The following is a 23370-nucleotide window of genomic DNA, read 5'->3' on the forward strand; positions in this document are numbered from 1 at the left end:
TTTATTAAAGATTTCATTTATTTATTTGACAGACAGAGATCACAAGTAGGCAGAGAGGCAGGCAGAGAAAGAGGAGGAAGCAGACTCCCCATGGAGCAGAGAGCCCGATGTGGGGCTTGATCCCAGGACCCTGGGATCATGACCTGAGCCGAAGGCAGAGGCTTTAACCCAGGTGCCCCAGATTATGAACTTTAAAAGTTATTTTATTTTATTTTCTGTGTTAACCCTCTACGTGCAAATATAAGAGATATAGAAGTAACTCCCAGATCAGAGAAGTAATATCACTAAGATGGCAGCAGCCTCCCATTCCCTTGATGAAGATCAGTAATTACACAGCTATCCATAAACAAAAACAACTCCGGAAGACATCTGGCATCTGCATAAGAATTTGCAGCAACACGGTGGGATAAAAAACTGGAGGAAAAAAAACACAGAGAATGGGAAGAAGGAACAGCTTCATTTTGCACACACCACCTTGCAACGTCTAGATTATGGAATCGGCTTTGTTCCTTAAACCTCACGAACCAACCTCTGCTAGCTTCAGACTTGTCCTCTGCAGCCCCCACACCTCTCTCAGCCATCAGAGAATGGAGGAGAGTCAGGGCCTTGCTCTGGATGAGGCTTTGGCTCAAGGGAATGTTGGGGCTGCTTTGATCTTCCATCCAGACCATTAAACTTTGTCTGCATCAGCAATAGGCTGTTTCTCTTCCTTATCGTCCATGTGTTGGATAACACTGAGGCCACTGACAAGGTATTAATTAGCCCAATTTCAACAGTGATGTGTCTCAGGGGCTAGGGAGGCCTGATGAGAGGGAGAGAGATGGGGAGAGGCAGGCCAGTGGGGCAGTGAGAACACACACAACATGTGATGATCAAGTTCACCATCCTATGAAAGCATGGTTCATTACGACAGTAGCGTCAAAGATGGCTCACTGCACGTCACCAGAACACACATCATGATAATGAAAGTTGGAAACATTGTGAGATGTACCAAAACGTGACACAGAGACACAGTGAGAAAATGCTAGTGCAAAAGTAGCAGTGGTAGCCCTGCTCCATGCTGGTGGCCCCAAACCTTCAGTCTATAAAAAAGGTAGTGTCTGCAAAGTCCTAGTGTTGCAGGATTTCTCTTGCCTGTGTGCCCCTGGTTCTTGGTCTCACCTCTCTGTGGTATGAGAAGGTGCGAATGAAAGGGTAGAACAGGTGAAGAGTGCCAGGCAATAAAGCAAAGTTTATGGAGCAAACAGGAAGGTTTTCTCGAGCAACAGTACAAAGCTCACAAGGATGGCGGGTATTTATGGGCTTGTTGACAGGCTGTTTTAACCTGACTAACCGTCCAAGCCTGTGTCACCCAGTCAGGTTTTTGCCCCGGAAGCATCTATCTATCAGGCAGTTAGTTGAGAAGGTGGGAAAGGATGAAGGGTTCCTTCCAGGGTGGTGTAAAATGCTTTTAAGAGAGATTTTCTCTTAGGGTGGGGCTTCTTGTCCCTGCCTACCTTTTTTTCAATAATCTTTCATTACAACAGCAAGAGATGTACCTGAATTAAAATTCTTGCGTATTAAATGATCCATTTTCTACAACATTGGAAATTTTTCTAAACATTACTTAAAAGTCCTTAAGTGGAATAAAATTCATCATTCCCTGACATATTAAAGCAAAAAACAACAGCACAATGGGCAGATGACATGGCTGAACAAGTCTGAAGGGGAAAACACAAAGTTCTGAAAAGATTTTAAGTTACTTTATTTAAGTTGTCTCTACACCCAACACGGGGCTCAAACTCACAATCCCAAGACCAAGTCATGTGCTCCTCCCACTGAGCCAGTCTGGTGCCCAAGAAAGGATTTTTGATTCATTATCAATTATGGAATTCCCCATGGAAGCCACCATGAGATAGCATTCTTGCCCACAAAAGTGATGAAAATAAGAAAATAGGACAAAACCAAGCATCAATGAAGATGTAAAGCAATAGAGACTCAAACTGGTAGTGGGTGGATTTTGGAGAAAACACAACCACTTTGGAGGATAATTTGGCTATATCTAGGGGAAAAAAAAGATTCAAACATTGAAATGCTTTGAATCAGCAACCCTGTTCTATGAGTCTCCTATGTACACCCAGAAATGCACAGAAAATGTTGACCGTGTTATTGCTTGCTGTGACAAAGAAAGTAGAAACTAGCTAAGTGTGAATTCTGCCTCTAGCCCAGGACATACATGATCCCAGGGTCCTTGATGGAGTCCTGTATTGGGTTCCTTGCTCCGTGGGGAGCCTGCTTCTCCCTCTGCCTGCCACTCCCCCCTGCTTGTGTGCTCTCTCTTTCTGACAAGTAAATAAATGAAATCTAAAAAAAAGAATGGATACAAGGACCATAATGCCATCACTACATTAACCTGATGGAGTAATTAACAGGCACTCATTAGGGCATCTGGTTGGCTCATTCATTAAAACACTCGACTCTTAATCTCAGGCAATGGGTCAAACCCTATGTTGGGCATGGGGTCTACTTAAAACAAAACAAAAAACTGAGGAATTAATTAGAACCACACGCCAAACATGGGTTGATACAAAAATAAAAACTTAAAAAGCAAACAAAGGGCACCTGGGTGGCTCAGTGGGTTGAAGCCTCTGCCTTCGGCTCAGGTCATGATCTCAGGGTCCTGGGATCGAGCCCCACGTCGGGCTCTCTGCTCTGCAGGGAGCCTGCTTCCTCCTCACTCTCTCTCTGCCTGCCTCTCTGCCTACTTGTGATCTCTGTCTGTCAAATAAATAAATAAAATCTTTAAAATTAAACAAACAAACAAAAATAATGCCAATTAAAAGCCAAATCACTAAAGAGATGTATTACAGCTTGATACTAAGCAAATAAAAATGTTCATATACATTTAGAAAACTATGAATAATGCAGGAAGATTAACGCCAGTTGCTGGACAGCAGTTAGAGCTGAGGGGCTAGACACCTTCCAGAGGGAGCTCCATGCCCAGCCTCAGTTTTATCTAAAGTGTCTTATCGTGCCTGTAATCTACTCTATTGAAAAGAAAGGTTTATCTTTTTTTTTTTAATTAATTTTTTATTTTTTATAAACATATATTTTTATCCCCAGGGGTACAGGTCTGTGAATCACCAGGTTTACACACTTCACAGCACTCACCAAAGCACATACCCTCCCCAATGTCCATAATCCCACCCCCTTCTCCCAAACCCCCTCCCCCCAGCAACCCTCAGTTTGTTTTGTGAGATTAAGAGTCACTTATGGTTTGTCTCATCCTATGAGGCTTATCTTTTAAAAGGAAGAAAGTCTATTACAAATTCTGCAAAAGTGAGTTTAATTTGGCTTTCTTCTGGCTCAGGTGCCAGCTGGCTGACTCAGATCCACCACAACCCACATGGCTGCTGGAGGTCATGAAAACCCACTTCCCCAGGGTTGCTGATTCCAAAAGGAGTTTGGAAATTGGCAGTCTGTAGCTAAGAGCTACTATCATTTGTCCCTCCCACCGCTAAGGTCACACCATCCGCTCTTTACCTGTAGTGCTTACCAGCTAAATCTCAGTTTCCCTGAAGTACAGAAAGGAGAAGGCAGGGCTGGTGGCTTGGAGATCTCCAGGCTGCTCTAGGTTCTATCTATCTGGGGAAGGAGTACCCCAAAGGGAAAAGTCCAAAGCCGAATCAGATGAGAAGTAGGGACCTCCCCTTAATAGAAGAAGCCCTGCCTCCTGTTACTTATACCCTAATGGCTTCCCTGAGAAGGGGGAGTATAATGAAGGATAGTTCCAAGAAAAGCAAGCAGAGACAAAGGGCCCCCACCCTAAGAGGAAATCACCATTAAAAGGACTTTACACACACACACACACACCCCAAAAGGAGCCTTCCACCCTTTCTCCAAGTGATCAACTACCTGATAGGTAAATGAGTGCATAGACAAAAATCTAACTGGGCGGTGAGAGGCTTGGAGGGTTAATCAGATTAAAACAGCCTGTCAACAAGTCCATAAAAAAACCGTAAACTCAGGAACTGCAGTGGCAATCCTCTCAGGTTCCTCGTTCTCTGGGAGTTTCGTACTACGCTCGATAAACTTTACTACCGCTCCATAAATTTTGCTTGGCTGCCCATCACTCTTCATCTGGTCTATCTTTTCATTCTTCCAAGCAGAGTGACCAAGCACTGCAGGCATTAAAGGAATGGAAATCCTGCAACAGTTACTGATACTCATTTTAATCTTATTTTTTTTAACATTTCAGTTTTGAGTGATCGCTACACTCAATGTAGGGCTCGAACTCACAACTCCGAGATCAAGAGTCGCACATTCTACTGACTGAGCCAGACAGATGCCCCACTAATGGCAATTTAAAATGTTTTTATAATAATAAATTTACATTAATGTTTATGTTGTTGATATTAATATTCTTGAATTGTGCATGGAATACTATAATTATGACAGGGAAACTTTATTTAAATTGAAATATATACAGGAGCCTGGCTGGCTCCGTCTGTAGAGCTTGTGGCTCTTTTTTTTTTAAGATTTTATTTATTTATTTGACAGACAGAGATCACAAATAGGCAGAGAGGCAGGCAGAGAGAGAGAAAGGAAAGCAGGCTCCCTGCTGAGCAGAGAGCCCGATGTGGGGCTCAATCATGACCTGAGCCAAAGGCAGAGGCTTTAACCCACTGAACCACTCAGGCGCCCCAAGCTTGTGACTCTTGATCTCTGGGTCATGAGTTAAAGCCCCATGCTGGGTGCAGATATTAATTAATTAAATAAATCAGTCTCTTTTTAAAAATTAAAATATATATAATATTTTGATATCATGGCTTGACTGACTTCGTCAAGCAGCCTGTTTTCTTATATGTAAAATGGCAATAAAAGCAATCCAAATTTCAGCATGGCTAGGATCTTGATGTCATTGTCCTAAGTAATGCTTCTCTCTCTCTCTTTTTTTGGTACATTTAGGTAATCGCTGTACCCAACATGGGGCTCAAACTCACAACCCTGAGATCAAGAGTCAGGGGCTCCATCAACTAAGCCAGCCAAGGACCCCAATGCCCATCTTTCTTTTCTCTCAAACTATGCACAGCTTCAGCAGCTTTAGTTTTGATTCCTTTTATGTGCTAGTAATGATAATACATTGATTATAACCATGTTTTCTTTGCAGATGAAAACTTTCTAACACACAAGTTATTTAAGTAGAATGCATTTATTGTAAAGTATATCTAGATCATCACCATATTTTTCTCAAGTGCCTACTTGCTTTATGACAACTTATTTTATGTTATTTATTTGTTTACTTAATTGAGAGAGAGAGAAGGAGAGAAAGAGAGAAAGGACATGAACAGGGAGAATGGCAGAGGGAAAGGGAGAGAAACAAGAAGACTCCTCGCTGAGCTCGGGGCCCAATTCAGGTCATGACTGCAGGACCCTGAGATCATGACCTGAGCAGAAGTCAGATGCTCAACCGACTGAGCCACCCAGGTTATTGCTTTATGGAAACTTTAAAGTTTATTTGAAAGTCATGTAATGGGTGCAATTCCACCTGGGGAAAGAACCTGAGAATCAGTGCAACAGCCCCTCTTCCAGAAGACCAGCAGGGACTTGTAGCTAATATCAAATTTACCAATCATAGAGAAATGTAAAACTCCAGCTCTTGGGGAAAGAAGTATATCTCGTTCATGTTTTTTTTCTATTATTCTTTAGTCCTTCAGTTTTATATTTTACTTTCCTTTTCAGCTATTTTCTTATTGTATCAGTTTTTTTTTATTTATTTATTTTCAGCATGACAGTATCATTATTTTTTCACCACACCCAGTGCTCCATGCAACCCATGCCCTCTATAATACCCACCACCTGTATCAGTTATTTTTTAAAGTTTCTTTAATTTTCATTTTTACACTTATGTTTTATATATTTTTTCCCTTTTTGCTTCCTTTCATTGTATTCAACTTCATATAACTATATATGTATATATACATATATATGTATATATACACATATATTAGTTTTTTTTTCTTTCCTATGTTCAGATTGAGTTTTTCCTAACAAACAGACCAAAATACACCCAGGATCTAGTTTATTTTTCTTCTCTGTTCAACTTCTTCTTTGATTTTATTCTCATTTTTTTTGTTGTTTCTTTCTTCTTCTGATTTGTGTAGTGTATATTTTTCTGGTGTCATTGTTGCTATTTTTGTATTTTCCCTCTCTTTCATCTGTTCTTCTGGACATAAGAGCAAGACAGAAGAATTCACCCCAAAAAAGAGAACAAGGGGCAGTACTCACTGCCAGGGATTTAAGAATATGGATATAAGTAGAATGTCTGAACTAGAATCCAAGACAATGATTATAAAGATACTAGCTGGGCTTAGAAAAAGCATAGAAGACACTAGAGAATCTCTCCCTTTCTGGAGAAATAAAAGAACTAGAATCTAATCAGGTAAAAATCAAAAAGGCTTCTACTGAGATTCAATAAAAAAGTGTGGGCATTAACTGCTAGGATAAATGAAGCAGAAGATAGAGTCAGTGATATAGAAGACAAAATGGTAGAGAATAAGGAGGCTGAGAAAAAGAGAGATAAACAACAGCTGGATCACAAGAGAGGATCTGAGAGATCAGTGAAACCATAAAGAAAAAATAAAATCAGAATAATTGGGGTCCCAGAGGAAGAGGAAAGGGTGGCAGAAAGTTTATTTGGAAAAATTATAACTGAGAACTTCCATAATCTGTGGAAGGAGACAGGCATTCAAGTCTAAGAGACACAGAGTACACCCCTCAAAAGCAATACAAATAGATCAACAGCTCGACGTACAATAGTGAAGCTTGCAAGATTCAGAGACTAAAAGAAAATCCTAAAAGCAGCTCAGGACAAGAGGTCCATAACCTACAAGGGTAGAAAGAAGGCTGGCAGAGGACCTGTCCACAGAGATCTGGCAGGCCAGAAAGAACTAGCATGATACATTCAAGGTGCTAAATGAGAAAAATATGCAGCCAAGATACTATATCCTGCAAGGCTATCTTTCAGAATAGAAGAAAGAAAGAGCTTCCAAGACAAAAAGAAACTAAAATAATTTGTGATCACTAACCAGCCCTGCAAGAAATATTAAAGGGGGTCCTTTCAGTGAAGAGAGAGCCCAAAAGTACCAAAGACCAGAAAGGAACACAGACAATATACGGGTATAGTGACTTGGCAGGAAGTAAAATGGCACTAAATTCACATCTTTCCATAGTTACACTGAATGTAAATGAGCTAAATCCTCCAATCAAAAGACACAGGGTATCAGATTGGATTAGAAAATAACCTTCAATACACTGTCTACAAGAGACTCATTTTAGACTCAAAGGCACCACCAGATTAAAAGCGAGGGGGTGGAGAACCATTTATCATGCTAATGGACATCAAAACAAAGCTGGAGTAACAACTCTTATATCCAAAAAATTATATATGTTTTTTAAGATTTTATTTATTTATTTGACAGAGAGAGATCACAAGTAGGCTGACAGAGAGAGAGGAGGAAGCAGGCTCCCTGCCAAGCAAAGAGTCTGATCCACAAACCAATCCCAGGACCCTAAGATCATGACCTGAGCCGAAGGGAGAGGTTTAACCCCCAAGTCACCCAGGTGTCCTATCCAATAAATTATATTTTAAACCAAAGACTGTAATAAGAGATGAAGATGGACACTAAATCATGATTTAAGGGTTTTAAAAGATCTAACAATTGTAGATATTTATGCCCCTAACTTGGGAACAGCCAATTATATCAACCAATCAATAACAAAATTTAAGAAACACATTGATACTCTTAAAATAATAGTAGGAGACTTTAACATGCAACTCACAACAATGGACAGATCATCTAAGCAGAAGATCAACAGGAAAAAAGGGCTTTGAATGACACACTAGACCAGATGGATTTCACAGATATATTCAGAGCATTTTATCCTAAAGCAACAGAATACACATTCTCTAGTGCACAGGAAATATTCTCCAGAATAGATCACATACTGGATTACAAATCAGGTCTCAACTAGTACCAAAAGATTGGGATTATTCCTCATATATTCTCAGACCACAGTGCTTTAAAACTTGAACTCAATCACAGGAGAAAAATTGGAAGAAACACAAATACATGGGGGTTAAAGAGCATCTCACCAAAGAATGAATGGGTCAACCAGGAAATTAAAGAAGAATTTTTAAAATTCATGGAAGCATATGAAAATGAAAACACAACTCTTCAAAATCTTTGGGATGCAGCACAGGCAGTCCTAACAGGGAAGCATATAGCAATACCAGCCTTTCTCAAGAAACAAGAAAAGTCTCAAACGCACAACCTCACCTTACACCTAAAGGGGCTGGAGAAAGAACAGAAAATAAAGCCTAAATCCAGCAGGGGAAGAGAATTAATAAAGATTAGAGCAGAAATCAATGAAATAGACACCAAAAGAACAGTAGAACCAATCAATGAAACTAGGAACTGATTCTCTGAAAGAATTAATGAGATGAAAAACCCCTGGCCAGACTTATCAAAAAGAAAGTGGAAATGACCCAAATAAATAAAATCATACATGAAAGAGGAGAGATCACAACAAACACTGAAGAAATACAAACCAGTGTAAGAACATATGAGCAACTATATGCCAACAAATTAGGCACTCTGGAAGAAAGGGATGCCTTCCTAGAAACTTATAAACTACCAAAACTGAAGCCAGAAGAAATTTTTTAAAAACTGAACAGAAGCTGTTTCAAAAAATAGAAATGAAAGGGAAACTTCTAAACTCTTTCTATGAGGCCAACATTACCTTGATACCAAAACCAGGTAAAGACCCCACCAAAAAGGAGAATTACAAACCAAGATCCCTGGCAAACATGGGCACAAAAACATCTCACCAAGATACTACCCAATAGGATCCAACAGTACATTAAAAGGATTCTTTACCAAGATCAAGTAAAACTTATCCCTGGGCTGCAAGGGGAGTTCGACATCCACAAATCAATCAGTGTGATACACTGCATTAATAAAAGAAGGACAAGAAGCATATGATCCTCTCAATTGATGCAGAAAAAGTATTTGGCAAAATACAGTATCCTTTCTTTTTTTTTTAAGATTTTATTTATTTATTTGACAGACAGAGATCACAAGTAGACAGAGAGGCAGGCAGAGAGAGAGAGAGGGAAGCAGGCTCCCCGCGGAGCAGAGAGCCCGATCCGGGGCTCGATCCCAGGACCCCGAGATCATGACCTGAGCCAAAGGCAGCGGCTTAACACACTGAGCCACCCAGGCGCCCCCAGTATCCTTTCTTGATTAAAACAATGCAGGGATAGAGGGAACATACCTCAATGTGATAAAAAGCCATATACAACAAGGCCATAGTGAATACCATTCTCAATGGGGAAAAACTGAGAACTTTTCCCCTAAGGTCTGGAACATGGCAGGGATGTTCACTATCATCATTGATGTTCAACATACTATTAGAATTCCTAGGCTCAGCAATCAGAAAACAAAAAGAAATAAAATGCATCCAAATCAGCAAAGAAGAAGTCAAACTTTCACTCTTTGCAGATGACATGATATTCTATGTGGAAAGCCCAAAAGACTCCACCAAAAAATGCTAGAACTGATTCAGGAATTCAGCAAAGTGGCAGGAAATAAAACTGATACATAGAAATCAGTTGCATTTCTATACACAAACAACGAGAAATTAAATTAAAGAGAAAGAGAAATTAAAGAGTAGATCCCATTTACAATTGCACCAAAAACTCTGAGATACCTAGGAACAAACCTAACCAAAGAGGTAAAGGATCTGTACTCTGAAAGCATTGAATACTTATGAAAGAAATTGAGGAAGACACAAAGAAATGGAAAAACATTCCATGCTCACAGATTGGTAGAAATGTCTATTCTATCCAGAGCAATCTACACATTCAAAACAATCCCTATCAAAATACCATCAACATTTTCCACAGAGCTGGAACAAATAATCTTCAAATTTGTATGGAACTAGAAAGACCCTGAATAGCCAAAGGAATATTGACAAAGAAAACCAAAGCTGGTGGCATCACAATTCTGTACTTCAAGCTCTATTACAAAGCTGTAATCATCCAGATGGGGTGGGACTGGCCCAAAAACAGACATATAGATCAATGGAACAGAATAGAGAACCCAGAAATGGACCCTCAACTCTACGGCCAACTAATCTTCAACAAACCAGGAAAGAAGGTCCAATGGAGAAAAGACAGTGTCTTCAACAAATGGTGTTGGGAAAATTGGACAGCTTCATGCAGAAGAATGAAACTGGACCACTTTCTTGCACAATGCACAAAAATAAACTCAAAATGGATGAGAGACCAAAATGTGAGACAAGAATCCATGAAAATCTTAGAGAACACAGGCAGCAATCTCTGTGACCTCATCCACATGAACTTCTTGCTAGGCATATCTTCGAAGCCAAGGGAAACAAAGGCAAAAATGAATGATTGGGACTCTATCAGGATCAAAAGCTTTTGCACAGCAAAGGAAACAGTCAACAAAACCAAAAGACAACCAACAGAATAGGAGAAGATATTTGCAAATGTCTTATCAGATAAAGGTCTAGTATCCAAAGTCTATAGAGAACTTATCAAACTCGACCCCCAAACAAGTAACCCAGTCAAAAAATGGGCAGAAGACATGAACATACATTTCTTCAAAGAAGACATAGAAATGAGCAACAGACACATGAAAAAATGCTCAACATCACTCTGCATCAGGGAAATACAAATCAAAACCACAATGAGATACCTCCTCAGACCTGTCAGAATGGCAAAAATGAATAGGTCAGGAAACAACAAGTGTTGGTGAGGAGGCAGAGAAAGGGGAATCCTCTTATACTCCTGGTGGGAATGCAAGCTGGTGTAGCCACTCTGAAAACAGTATGGAGGTTCCTCAAAAAGTTAAAAATAGAGCTACCCTATGATTGAGCAATTGCACTACTAGGTATCTATCTAAAAGATACAAATATAGTGATCCAAAGGGGTACCACACCCCCCAATATTTATAGCATCCATGTCCACAATAGCCAGACTGTAGAAGGAGCCTACATGTCCTTTGACAGATGAATGGACAAAGAAAAGGTGGTATATATATACAATGGAATATAACTCAGCCATCAAAAAAAATGAAATCTTGGGGCGCCTGGGGGGCTCAGTGGGTTAAGCCTCTGCTTTGGGCTCAGGTCATGATCTCCGGGTCCTGGGATTGAGCCCGGCACCCACCGGGTTCTCTGCTCAGTGGGGAGCCTGCTTCCCCCTCCCCCTCTGGCTGCCTCTCTGCCTACTTGTGATCTCTTGCTCTCTGTGTCAAATAGATAAATAAAATCTTTAAAAAAAAAAAAAGAAATCTTGCCATTTGCAATGATGTGGCTAGAACTAGAGGTATTATGCAAAGTGAAATAAGCCAATCAGAGAAAGACAATTATCATATGATTTCACTCATATGTGGAATTTAGGAAACCAAACAGAGGATCGTTGTGGGAGGAAGGGAAAAATAAAATAAGACAAAACCAGAAAGGCAGAGAATCATAAGAGACTCTTGACTCCAGGAAACAAACTGAAGACTGCTGGAGGGGAGTTGCGGGGAGGATGGAGTAACTGGGTGTTGGACAATAACGAGGGCATGTGATGTTATGAGCACTGGGTGTTTTATAAGACTAAAGAATCACTGAACTCTACCTCTGAAACTAATAATATACTATATGTTAATTAATTGCACTTAAATTAAATTTTTAAAAAGAAAGAGTGTCGAATATAGAGTACCATCGTTAGGTTGGCCAGTGACAAGGGTGATGAAGGACGGACTGAGAATAGAGCAACATAGAGAGTAGAGCAACATTTCCTTTTATTCCAAGAAAATATTACATGTGTTTGTTGCTTTGTGCTTCCTGTTATTATTAGGAGTAAATAAAATGAAGCCTTTATTTTTCCCAATCTGACTTTCATTGTGCGTTAGTTAGACAGTATCATGTGTGTGCCACTACTGATATATTTTGATATGTTTCTACCATATATTTTCTGACTTCTATTTTGCTTTCTTATTTTAGGATTCTTTCTTAACTTTTCATGGTTTAAGTGTGGTATATATACACAATGGAATACTATGCAGCCATCAAAAGAAATGAAATCTTGCCATTTGCGACAACATGGATGGAACTAGAGCGTATCATGCTTAGCGAAATAAGTCAAGCAGAGAAAGACAACTATCATATGATCTCCCTGATATGAGGAAGTGGTGATGCAACATGGGGGCTTAAGTGGGTAGGAGAAGAATCAATGAAACAAGATGGGATGGGAGGGAGACAAACCATAAGTGACTCTTAATCTCACAAAACAAACTGAGGGTTGCTGGGGGGAGGGGGTTTGGGAGAAGGGGGTGGGATTATGGACATTGGGGAGGGTGTGTGCTTTGGTGAGTGCTGTGAAGTGTGTAAACCTGGTGATTCACAGACCTGTACCCCTGGGGATAAAAATATATGTTTATAAAAAATTAAAAATTAAAAAGTCTTTAAAAAAATGTTTTCTTGTTCCATTTTTTTCCTCTCTCTCTTTCCTGGTTTTGAAATAATCATTTTCTCTATTTTTTTATGATGACTTGAAAATTTTAGTGCACATTTTTTTAAAAAAAAAAGTTTCATTTTTTAAAAGTAAGCTCAACACCCAGTGTGTGGCTTGAACTCATGGCCCTGATATCCAGCATCACAGGCTGTACTGACTGAGCCAGCCACCAGTCCCAATACCCAATTTATATTATTTTATTTTATATATATTTTTAGATTATCTTTATTTTATTGGGGGGGATGAGGAGAGAGAGAGAGAATCTCAAGCAGACTCTGCACCTAGCGGGGAGCTCAGCCCAGGTCTCCATCCCACAACCCTGAGATCATGACCTAAGCTGAAATCCAGAGTCAGTAGCTTAACTGACTAAGGCACCTAGGTATGACTGTCATGTTTTAAGAAGAGAGACCTCCAGACCCTAGACCCCCACCTTCAACCCCAACAAAAAGCAGGACCCCAGGCCCATGGTGTCTCTCTTATAATGAGTATGTCTTGCTTTCACCCCCTAACTGAGCATGCCACAAGGCTGATACCTACTGTCCTTCAGACCTTTGCCTTCTCTACAGCCCACGTGCCCAGATTCCTCAGGACAACTCCCTCCGCCAATCAGTAGCTGCTCACCTGCGGTAAACAAGGACTTCAGAAAACCCTGGTTAATACAAGGTTCTGGTTCTTTGGGCAACAGCCCCAGCCCCGTGACTCTTAGGTATTCATTCTATTGTTTTATTTTTATTTTTTTGTTTTGTCAGAGGCATCACAAGTGGCTCTCAATCTTGTTGATGGAAGCTGACTCTGAGGAGACTTCACCTTGCTCAAGATTATCGATCCTGTCAGGTTACAAAATTTTCCGTTATGTATCTCTTGTTCACTCTCAACTGTTTTTATTCAGTGAACACGCTGTGTTTCCTTCGTGTCTATATCACCAAGGACTGTGGAAGTTCCTGCGAGGATGTATCCAGGCATGTATTGTGTAAGTTAAATTTCAAACTTAAAAATGTGCTTCTACTTCAAATTAGGATATAAAAAGTCACAAATTACCATTTCTCCCACTAGGACAATAATGCAGAGAGAGAAGCTCTGGAATGAGGACTCAGTCATATGAACTCCTCTGTGCAAGCTCAGCCTGGGTATACATGGATCTGGCCCTATTTAGGATCCTGAGAACTTTGAGAACTGAGGAGCTGGGGAGACTTCGGCCCAATCCATAGACAAATATATACAATAGACCTGAATAACACTCTAAAAGCTTTGAAATTATAAAATAGAAAAAAAGATGCAGGGACACCTGGCTGGCTCAGTTGGTGCACAATGTGACCTGTACCTAAAAAAATCTTTAGAAAAAAATCCACATTCTTCATTGCACATAAACAAGACCCAGTGTCTCATAACGTAACATTCAAATGCCCGGGATACAAACTAAATTTACTCAAAATATGAGGACGAGCCACAAAAGTCTCCACTCGCATGGAAAATAACAATCAATAGACATCAGATAATGAGATGACTCAGATTTTGGGATTACCTGACAAAGACGTTACAGGAAATGCTCTAAAACTGTTCTAACAAGCAACCACAAACACACTTGCACAATAGAAAAATATGTGCAAAATAGAACATATGATATGGAAAATGTAGAAATAGAATAGTGATGGAAAATGGAAAGTAGAGAGGGAAAAGAGATAGAAAATAGAGCAACCAAATTCTAGAACTGAAAAATACAAAAACTAAAAATTAAAATTCAGAGAATGGACTCACTAGAAGAACACAGATGACAGATGACAGAAAAAATGAACTTGAAATCAGTAAGTTTGGGGTTCCTGGATGGCTAGGTCAACTGGGCATCTGACTCTTGATTTCTACTCAGGTCATGATCTCAGGGTCGTGGGATCCCAAGTCAGGCTCAGCACTCAACATGGAATCTGTTTGAGATTTTCTCTCTCTCTCTCTCCCTCAATATCTCCCCAACTCATGCTCACTCTCTCTCTAAATAAATAAGTGAATAAAATAAATCTTTTTTTAATCAAATAAATCTTTAAAGAATTTTTTAAAAAGGAATCAAAATTTGTTATGCAATCAGAACAATGGGAAGAGGAAACAATAGGAAAATAATGAAATCTCAGAGAACTATGAGGCAACAACAAAAATCTAACATTCATACTATCAGAATCCCAGAAGGAGAAAAGAAAAAAAAATGCAGATTGAAAAAAATATACTTAGGGACACCTAGTTAACTCAGTCAGCTAAGTGTCTAACTCTTGATTTCAGCTGAGGTCTGTGTCTCAGTATCATGAGTTGAAGCCAAGCCCCATGTTGGGTTCCACATTGGGGAGGCGCATACTTCACACACAAAAAAATGTGTCCCTGCGTGTATGTATGTATGTATGTGTGTGTGTGTATATATATGTATATATACACATATATGTATATATATGTATATTTATATATGTTCAATATACATATTTAAAGAAATATTTGTGACCTTTCAAGTTTGGTGAAAAAATATAAGCCAACAAATTTAAGAAACTGAATGAATCTCAAAGAGCACAAATCTAAATAAATCCATACCCAGATCTACCATAATCCAATTGCTGAATACTAAACACAAAGAAAACAAATCTTGAAAACAGACAGAAAAATGATACATTACATGTAGGGAAACAATTTGAATGACTGCAGAGTCCACATGACGAACCACAGGAACAAGAAATAAATGGCTGAAAAAAAGAACTGTCTCTATAACCAGCAAAAATTTCTTTCAGGAATGAAAGTAACATAAAGACATCTTCAGATGAGGGAAAGTTAAGTGAATCCATAGTCAGGAGATCTGCATTAAAAAAAATTGTGGGCGTGCCTGATTGGTTCAGTCAGTAGAGCCTGCAAGTCTTGACTTCAGGGTTGAACGTTGCACCCCACTTTGGGTGTAGAAATTGCTAACAAAAATAAAGAAGTTTAAAAAAAAAGAATCACCAAAGGAAGTTCAATGAAATTAAGAATACGAGGATTTGTGAGATTAAAAGTCACTTATGGTTTGTCTCCCTCCCAATCCCATCTTGTTTCATTTATTCTTCTCCTACTCACTTAAGCCCCCATGTTGCATCACCACTTCCTCATATCAGGGATTGCTGGGGGGAGGGGGTTTGGGAGAAGGGGGTGGGATTATGGACATTGGGGAGGGTATGTGCTTTGGTGAGTGCTGTGAAGTGTGTAAACCTGGTGATTCACAGACCTGTACCCCTGGGGATAGAGTATTATGCCTCCATCAGAAAGGATGAATACCCAACTTTTGTAGCAACATGGACGGGACTGGAAGAGATTATGCTGAGTGAAATAAGTCAAGCAGAGAGAGTCAATTATCATATGGTTTCACTTATTTGTGGAGCATAACAAATAGCATGGAGGACATGGGGACTTAGAGTGGAGAAGGGAGTTGGGGGAAATTGGAAGGGGAGGTGAACCATGAGAGACTATGGACTCTGAAAAACAATCTGAGGGTTTTGAAGGGACGGGGGGTGGGAGGTTGGGGTACCAGGTGGTGGGTATTATAGAGGGCACGGATTGCATGGAGCACGGGGTGTGGTGCAAAAATAATGAATACTGTTATGCTGGAAATAAAAAAAAAGAATACGAGGATTACAGGAGGATCCACAAAAATGGTATATATCAGGGCACGTATCATCGATGATACTGCTTATGGGTCCTTAAAACATACTCAGCGATTGAAAGTGAAAATCAGGGACATCTGGAGGTCTCAGCTGATTAATCATCTGACTCTTGATTGCAGTTCAGGTCATGATCTCAGAGTGAAGAGACGGAGCCCTGCCTTGGACTCCATGCTCAGCACAGAGTCCGGCTGACATTCTCGCTCCCTCGTGCTCTCTCTCTGCTCTCCACACCCCCATGCTCTCTCTGTATCTCTCTTCAAAATAAACAAATAAAATCTTTCTTTAAAAGAGAGGGGAAAAACATTAAAACATTGTTCTGATTAAGACCTTATCATATACAGAGATAATATTGAAAACAACTGGGTCATAGAGTGTACCACGGTCAAAATGGTGCTAAGGTTTCTAGATTCCACTTTAATTCGCACACTATGGATATGAGGACCAATGCATTCTGGATGTATCTTTCCATCTCTAACACAATCACTAAAAAACACACAACCACATAGCCAAAGAAAACAAAATAGATAAATTAAGGTGGAATACTAAAAACTCTTTAAATAAGCCCTTAAAAAGCCAAAAAGGAAAGATGGGTATGCAAACCAAGAGAGAATAAACAGAAAACAAATACTAAAATGGCTGACTTGGGCTAACTCCTAACCTTTCAAGAATTCTGTTAAACGTAAATAGCTGAACATACCACTTACCAGATTTTCAAAATGAGTTAAAAAAACAAAAGCCGGGGCACCTGGGTGGCTCAGTGGGTTAAGCTTCTGCCTTCGGCTCAGGTCATGATCTCAGGGTCCTGGGATTGAGCCCCGCACCGGGTTCTCTGCTCAGTGGGGAGCCTGCTTCCTCTTCTCTCTCTCCCTCTGTCTGCCTCTCTGCTTACTTGTGATCTCTGTCTGTCAAATAAATAAATAAATAAATAAATAAATAAATAAATAAATAACAAAAGCCAACTGACCCAACTCTAGGCTGTCTTCCACAAACTCACTTCAAATACAAGGAAATAACTGGGCTCAAAGTCAGAGGATAGCAACACTTATGTCACGCAAACACTGGTCCAAAGGCAGCTGGGACGCATATAAAATGGCAGGGTCCAATGGCAGAACCCCAGTGGCAGGCTCTGCCTATTTCTGTGACATACCTGCCAGGAGGGCCTCCCTCACAACCACCGGACGCTCCTCCTTTTCCCCCACGCTGCTTCTGTGGACACCATTCATCCATACTCCGCCTCTGCGATCCACAGAGCTGTTCCATGAAGTTGTGTGACCCAGAATGTGCCCATTCCTGGTACCATCCTATATACCAGAGACCAAAGGTTTTCTGCCAACTTTGGCATTTGCTTCCACTCCTGAGCTCTATTCCCTCAAGGGACTTCATCATCCTAGTAGAAATAGCAACGGATAAAATGTTAAAGACACAGTGTATTTTTTTAAAAAATCAAAATTTGTGAATGTCATGAATGCCCTCAACAGGGAGTTTTGTAAGCCTTTCTAGATTTCACTGTGAGCAGGTAACAGCTCAGATGTAATGTTCACTGGAATTGTTTCTCATGTGACTCAGGAGACTTGGTCTCCCTGGGCCCTGTCAATCATAACCATACCTGGCCTTGCCTTCCTCTGCCCAGATTTCCAAGAAATAGGTCAATGGGTGAACTGGGAATTTTTTTAAAATCCGGCTTAAAAAAAATATTTAGTATGATTATTCCTACTCTCTTGAGATTTTGTAGAGGGGAAGATATGAGGATACAGAAATAGATATCTGTGTAGTTACACATCAGTCCTCAATAAAACCTGTGTGATGGCTGGGTTTTACTAACCACTTTTGTCTTGAACACTGAACTCAATGATCACATATCCATTTATCCATTTTCGTTCTTTTTTTCTTTAAGATTGATTTAATTTATTTGAGAGAGAGAGTGGGAGGAGAAGCAGAGGGAAAGGATCTCAAGCAAACTCCGAGCTGAGTGCAGAGCCCAACATAAGGCTCAATCTCATGACCCTAAGTTGAAATCAAGAATCAGACGTTTAAACAACTGAACCACCCAAGCACGCCTGTTTATCCATTTTCAGTGCAGAACACCGGATTGTCTCTTCCTGAGTATTGGCCTGAGTCACTGTTGTAAACTCTGCTGGCTGAGGTAGGACATCAGGTAAGGATCTCTTTGCTGAAGGCTTCTGAAGAATATCTCCAGGGCCTGGGGCCCTTTCTTCTCCACCATCCTCAGCAGGGTCTCATTCTTCCTCTGCCGTGTTGGCAACTGCTGCACCAGCTCCTTCTCTTCCTCGGTGAAGACCCCACTGTCCTGAAGATCATCTAGTACTCCACTCAGGTCCCCCAGCCTGGCCTGCAAGTGCCGGTGGTTCTTCTTCATAAAGGCCTCAGCTGGACACAAGAAAGAGTTGCAGACTCAGAAAAGGACAGATCATTTAAGGCGTTCAGGACCTATGTCCAGCTTAATATCATCTATCTATTTCTCTTTATTTCTTTCTTAGGCTCCAGAGCCAATATAGATCTCAACATGGGGCTTGAACCCATGACCCTGAGTCAAGAGCTGAACTGAGATCAAGAGTCAGACACTGAACTGACTGAGCCACCCAGGCACTCCTTAAAGACATATTCTGTGTGGAGATGTTGCTCATTGTGTTTTGCATGTTGCCCAGATCTTACACACACACAGCCTATGCAGTCCTGTCCCAAGGGACCCAAGATATGCAGTCTGTTCTCAGGGTCTATGAATTTAGGGAAACTCAATGATCCCTCTTCTTCAATCCAATCCCCTCCTTCCTAAACTTTGAGCACCTCCTCTTCTTTACTTTCTGGTTTTCACTGGAACCCTAAAGACAGCTCTATCTTGTTCTACATTCATCTATTCATCCTTCTAACAATCTTGAAGTTCATACATTGGTACGCATGATACCAGGGGTCTAGGTGCAGTAGACTAGCTCCCTACTCTCAAGAGCCTTCCGATAAACTAGTAGAAAGAGATTTAGCTGGCTAAGTACAACACAGAAGGACCAGAAGCACTGGAGAGAAGGTATTTCTTGCTGACTCAGGGTACTGTTTGGTGCCTGCATATAATTCCTGTGTGACCTTGGCAGATTGGCTTTTGGATTTTTTTTTTTTTTTTTTTTTGAGAGAGGGACAGAATGAGCATGAGCTGCGGGAAAAAGGCAGAGGGAGAGAGAGAGAGATTTAAGCAGGATCCATGCCCAGTGCAGAGTCTGATGTGGGGCTCACAACCCTGAGATCATGACCTGAGCCAAAATCAAGAGCTGGATGCTTGGTGGGGAGGAGCAAGATGGTTGAGGAGTAGGAGACTAAATATCATCAGGTCCCAGGAGTTCAGCTAGATAGTTACCAAAACACCTACAAACTCAAAAGGAGATCAAAGAGGAGAGAAGCAGCAATTCTAGGAACAGAAAATCGACCACTTTCTAGAAGGTAGGACATGTGGAGAAGTGAATCTGAAGCGATGAGAAGAGACCGGGGGTGGGGTTGGGGGTGCTGATTCCCTGCAAGCAGTAGAGCAGCAGAGCATGAAATTGGAACTTTTAGAAGTCTGCTCCACTGAGGGTCATCACCCCAGAGGCTAAATGGGGGGTGGAGCCCTCAAAGGGATGGTGTGGTCTAGGACCCACAGAGTCACAGAAAGACCAGGGTTATCTGAATGTGACAGAGTCCACAGTATCAGAGCAGGGAAGTTGCAACAGAGATGGAGCTGAGGAGGGACTTTCAGCTTGGGGTTACCTTAAACCATGATCCACAGCACAGTTGGACCACTGCTCTTCAAGCAGGGACCCCATAAGTGGCAGATCTGGGGACACCCCTCCTTCTTCCTCTGGGAGGAGTAACATGGGGCATGGCAGGAATCTGCTGGTTTTGGAGACTCCAAACGGGGCCAGGCGCCCAAGATAGAAATGCTCGGTCACAAGACAGGTGAGCTCAGAGTGCAGCCAGAGGCCAGGGAGACGGGAGTGATTGACTGCTTTTCTCCGAGGGTGCACTGAGTGGGACCCGAGCTCTCGGCTCCTCTGGCGGGAGACTGGGAGGCTGCCATTTTCATTCCCGTCCTCCAAAGCAGTATAGAAAGCATTCAGGGAACAAAACTCCAAGCGCGAACCTTAGCAGATTGCTTAGCCTGGCCACTGCCACAGGCGGTGCAATGCCACCTCTGGCAAAGACATTTGAGAATCATGGCAACAGGCCCCTCCCTTAGAAGATCAGCAAGAACATCCAGCCAAAACCAAATTCACTGATGACTGAGAACTGAGAAATGACACATGGAGATCACTGAGCTAGGGGAAAACAACACATAGAATTCATGACTTTTTTTCCCGTGATTCTTTAGTCTTTCAAGGTTACATTTTTTAAATTACAATTTTTTAAATTTTTCCTCTTTCCTATTTTAATGCTTTTTAACTATTTTATCTTATCAATACCTTTTCAAAAATCTTTTTAAATTTTCATTGTTATAGTCATGTTCTATTCCTTCATTGTATTTACCCTTATTTTTAGTATACATATAGGTTTTTCTTTCTTTAAAATTTTGGGATACAGTTTCTTCTAATAGATCAAAATATAACCTACATATAGTAAATGGCTTTTTTTTTATAGCAGCAAAGTCCACAATAGCCAAATTATGGAAAGAACCCAGATGTCCATCAACGGATGAATGGATAAAGAAGATGTGGTTCATACATACAATGGAATACTATGTAGTCATCAAAAAGCCCCAAATCTTGCCATTTGCAACGATGTGGATAGAACTAGAGGGTATTGTGTTAAGCGAAATAAGTCAGTCAGAGAAAGACAATTATCATATGATCTCTCTGATATGAGGAATTTTAGAGGCAAGATGGAGGGTTATGGGGGCCAGAGAGCGGAAAAAAATGTAACAAGATGGGACTGGGAGGAAGACAAACCATAAGAGACTCTTAATCTCAGGAAACAAACTGAGGGTTTCTGGGAGGTCGGGGGAGAGATAGAGTGGCTGGGTCATGGCTGTTGGGGAGGGTATGTGCTATGATGAATGTTGCGAATTGTGTAAGACTGATGATTCACAGACCTGTACCCAAAAGCAAATAACATACTACATGTTAATTTTTTTAAAAAATCGTATGCTTAACCCCACTGAGTCACCCAGGTGCCCAAAAACATGATTGCTTTCTATGTACAACTCATGCATCTAGAACTTTTGTTCTAAACACAGTAGCTCAGATCATCAATGCCATATGCCGCCATAAACAAATAGCTTAATTTAATGATGTAATTTCTGTGAAGTCTTGGTGTTTCTATTGAAAAGTCATTGGAAGGGCGTCTGGATGGCTCAGTCATTGGGTGTCTGCCTTCAGTTCAGGTCATGATCCCAGCCTCCTGGGATCGGGCCTGGCATTGGGCTCCCTGCTCAGCAGGAAGCCTGCTTCCCCTCTCCCACTCCCCCTGCTTGTGTTCCTTCTCTCTCTGTCTCTCTGTCTCTCTCTTTCTCTGTGTCAAATAAATAAAATCTTAAAAAAAAAAAAGTCAAGTTATTGGAGGTGCTCATTCCGTGACTCCTCAATTTGAATGAATAAAGTTCCTCTCACAGAAAGATGCTCAACTTAACCTATTCTTGCTGCCTCAACTGTTCTCACCCCGCCCATTTCTTTAGCAGTTTCTATTAAATCTTCTTCAACGGACATAAACTTCACTTTTGTCCTCTCTCCATGGTGTACACAGAAACTTTTCAACTCCCTCAAGTTTAGATCTGAACTACCCATCTTATCCTCTCATAATTCCCTCTAATTTTCCTTTGGAAAATTAGTTGTATCACAACTGTATTTTGATAAGCACTGGGAAATCAGCTTCACTGTTTTCACCTGCTGGAATAGAAACCCCATGAGTGTGGGGGGTGTGTCTGTCTCAGGCTACGTTCCATACAGGACCGCTACCACTGCCATGTTCACTCTGATGCTCCTCCATGCTTTTCTGCGGAAGCCAGCCAGAGTGCATTGACAGGACTAGACAGAAGTGATGAGTATAAGCACACATATACGTACCCTGAATATTTGCCACGCAACAGACATTTAATAAGCTGCATTTGTCTCCATGATCATTTTTATCACCATAATTCCATAGGAGAAAAATGCAACCGTAGCCCTTGGCTCAGAAAGGAGGGGATGACCAGACTTTCAAGCAAAGTCTTCACAGAAGAGTTAGTATCAGAGGAGGCTTTCGAGGAATAGGATTCTGGTATTAAATACAAGATGCCACCAGGCCAAAGGGCAAAGAGGGGGAGAGAGATGTCAGGCTTCACAGTGCATACTGGCCAGAATGAAGATCTGACTCAAGACGTGGGCTGGAAGCAGCTTCTGAAGGGTGTTCTAGAGAGAGCACATGAGGGTGGGTTTCATCCTTCTGACACCAGGTAGCTCTCGCTCTAGAGCTTGTAGAAGAAGAAGGGTAGAGACGTGTTCTTGGTGCTACACACTCACCACCCCTACAAAAACCCTTTCAATTTCCTTTGTGAAATCATCTTTACGTCATTCTTAACTGTATCTGTGGTTGGGTTTGAACCCAACTGCAACTCCAGGCGTGGGGTCTAATTTTCTGTAGCTCATCTGCCTCTCTGGGCCCCCTGACCATAACACCAGCTGGCCAAGAAGTGGATTTGTGCCATTTCAAGCCAGTGTGACACCTGAGGAGTAAGAGGAATCAGGGGATGTTCCCTTTCTCCTCCTGGATGATCTGTTTTGGGACAGGAGGCCTGTCACTTTTACTGTGTGGAGACTAATAATCAAAGCCAACAGCACAGAAGGCAGAATTCAGTCCTCTGAATCTTGACTGTTGTTTTATTTTTCTTTTATTTTCAAAAGGCTTTATTTCTTTATTTATTTTTAGTAATCTCTACTCCAAGTCATGGCTTGAACGCACAACTACACAATATTAGGAGTCACATGTTCTTCTGACTGAGCCAGCCAGGTACCCCTTGGCTCCTTACTTTGAATAATTTCTTTCTCTGCTACCTATCAACTCCAGTAACCTTAACCAATTCCCAGCTAATCCCTGTTCTCAATTTTCACAACAGCCTCCTAACCCGGCTCCCACTTCCTGTCCATTCCACACCCACAGCCATCCACACTGTTCAGAACAGTGAGT

General features: G+C 41.0%; 1 protein-coding gene across 5 annotated transcripts in view; it reads right to left on the minus strand.

The window, feature by feature from the left end:
* LOC116579085 (caspase recruitment domain-containing protein 8-like) overlaps positions 1-23370 on the minus strand; it is a 41361-nt gene that overhangs the window by 266 nt on the left and 17725 nt on the right. For 4 of the 5 annotated variants that reach the window (XM_032323969.1, XM_032323966.1, XM_032323968.1 and 1 more), the window contains one exon: positions 18208-18618. The exons of the other annotated variant lie outside the window; for it this stretch is intronic. In XM_032323969.1, coding sequence (XP_032179860.1) covers positions 18347-18618 — 272 coding nt within the window. In that variant the 3' untranslated portion in view covers positions 18208-18346. Of the gene's footprint in view, positions 1-18207; positions 18619-23370 lie in introns of those variants that run through there. 5 annotated transcript variants of the gene reach the window in all.

This window comes from Mustela erminea, chromosome 19 (assembly GCF_009829155.1).
Source record: "Mustela erminea isolate mMusErm1 chromosome 19, mMusErm1.Pri, whole genome shotgun sequence".
NCBI lineage: Eukaryota > Metazoa > Chordata > Mammalia > Carnivora > Mustelidae > Mustela > Mustela erminea.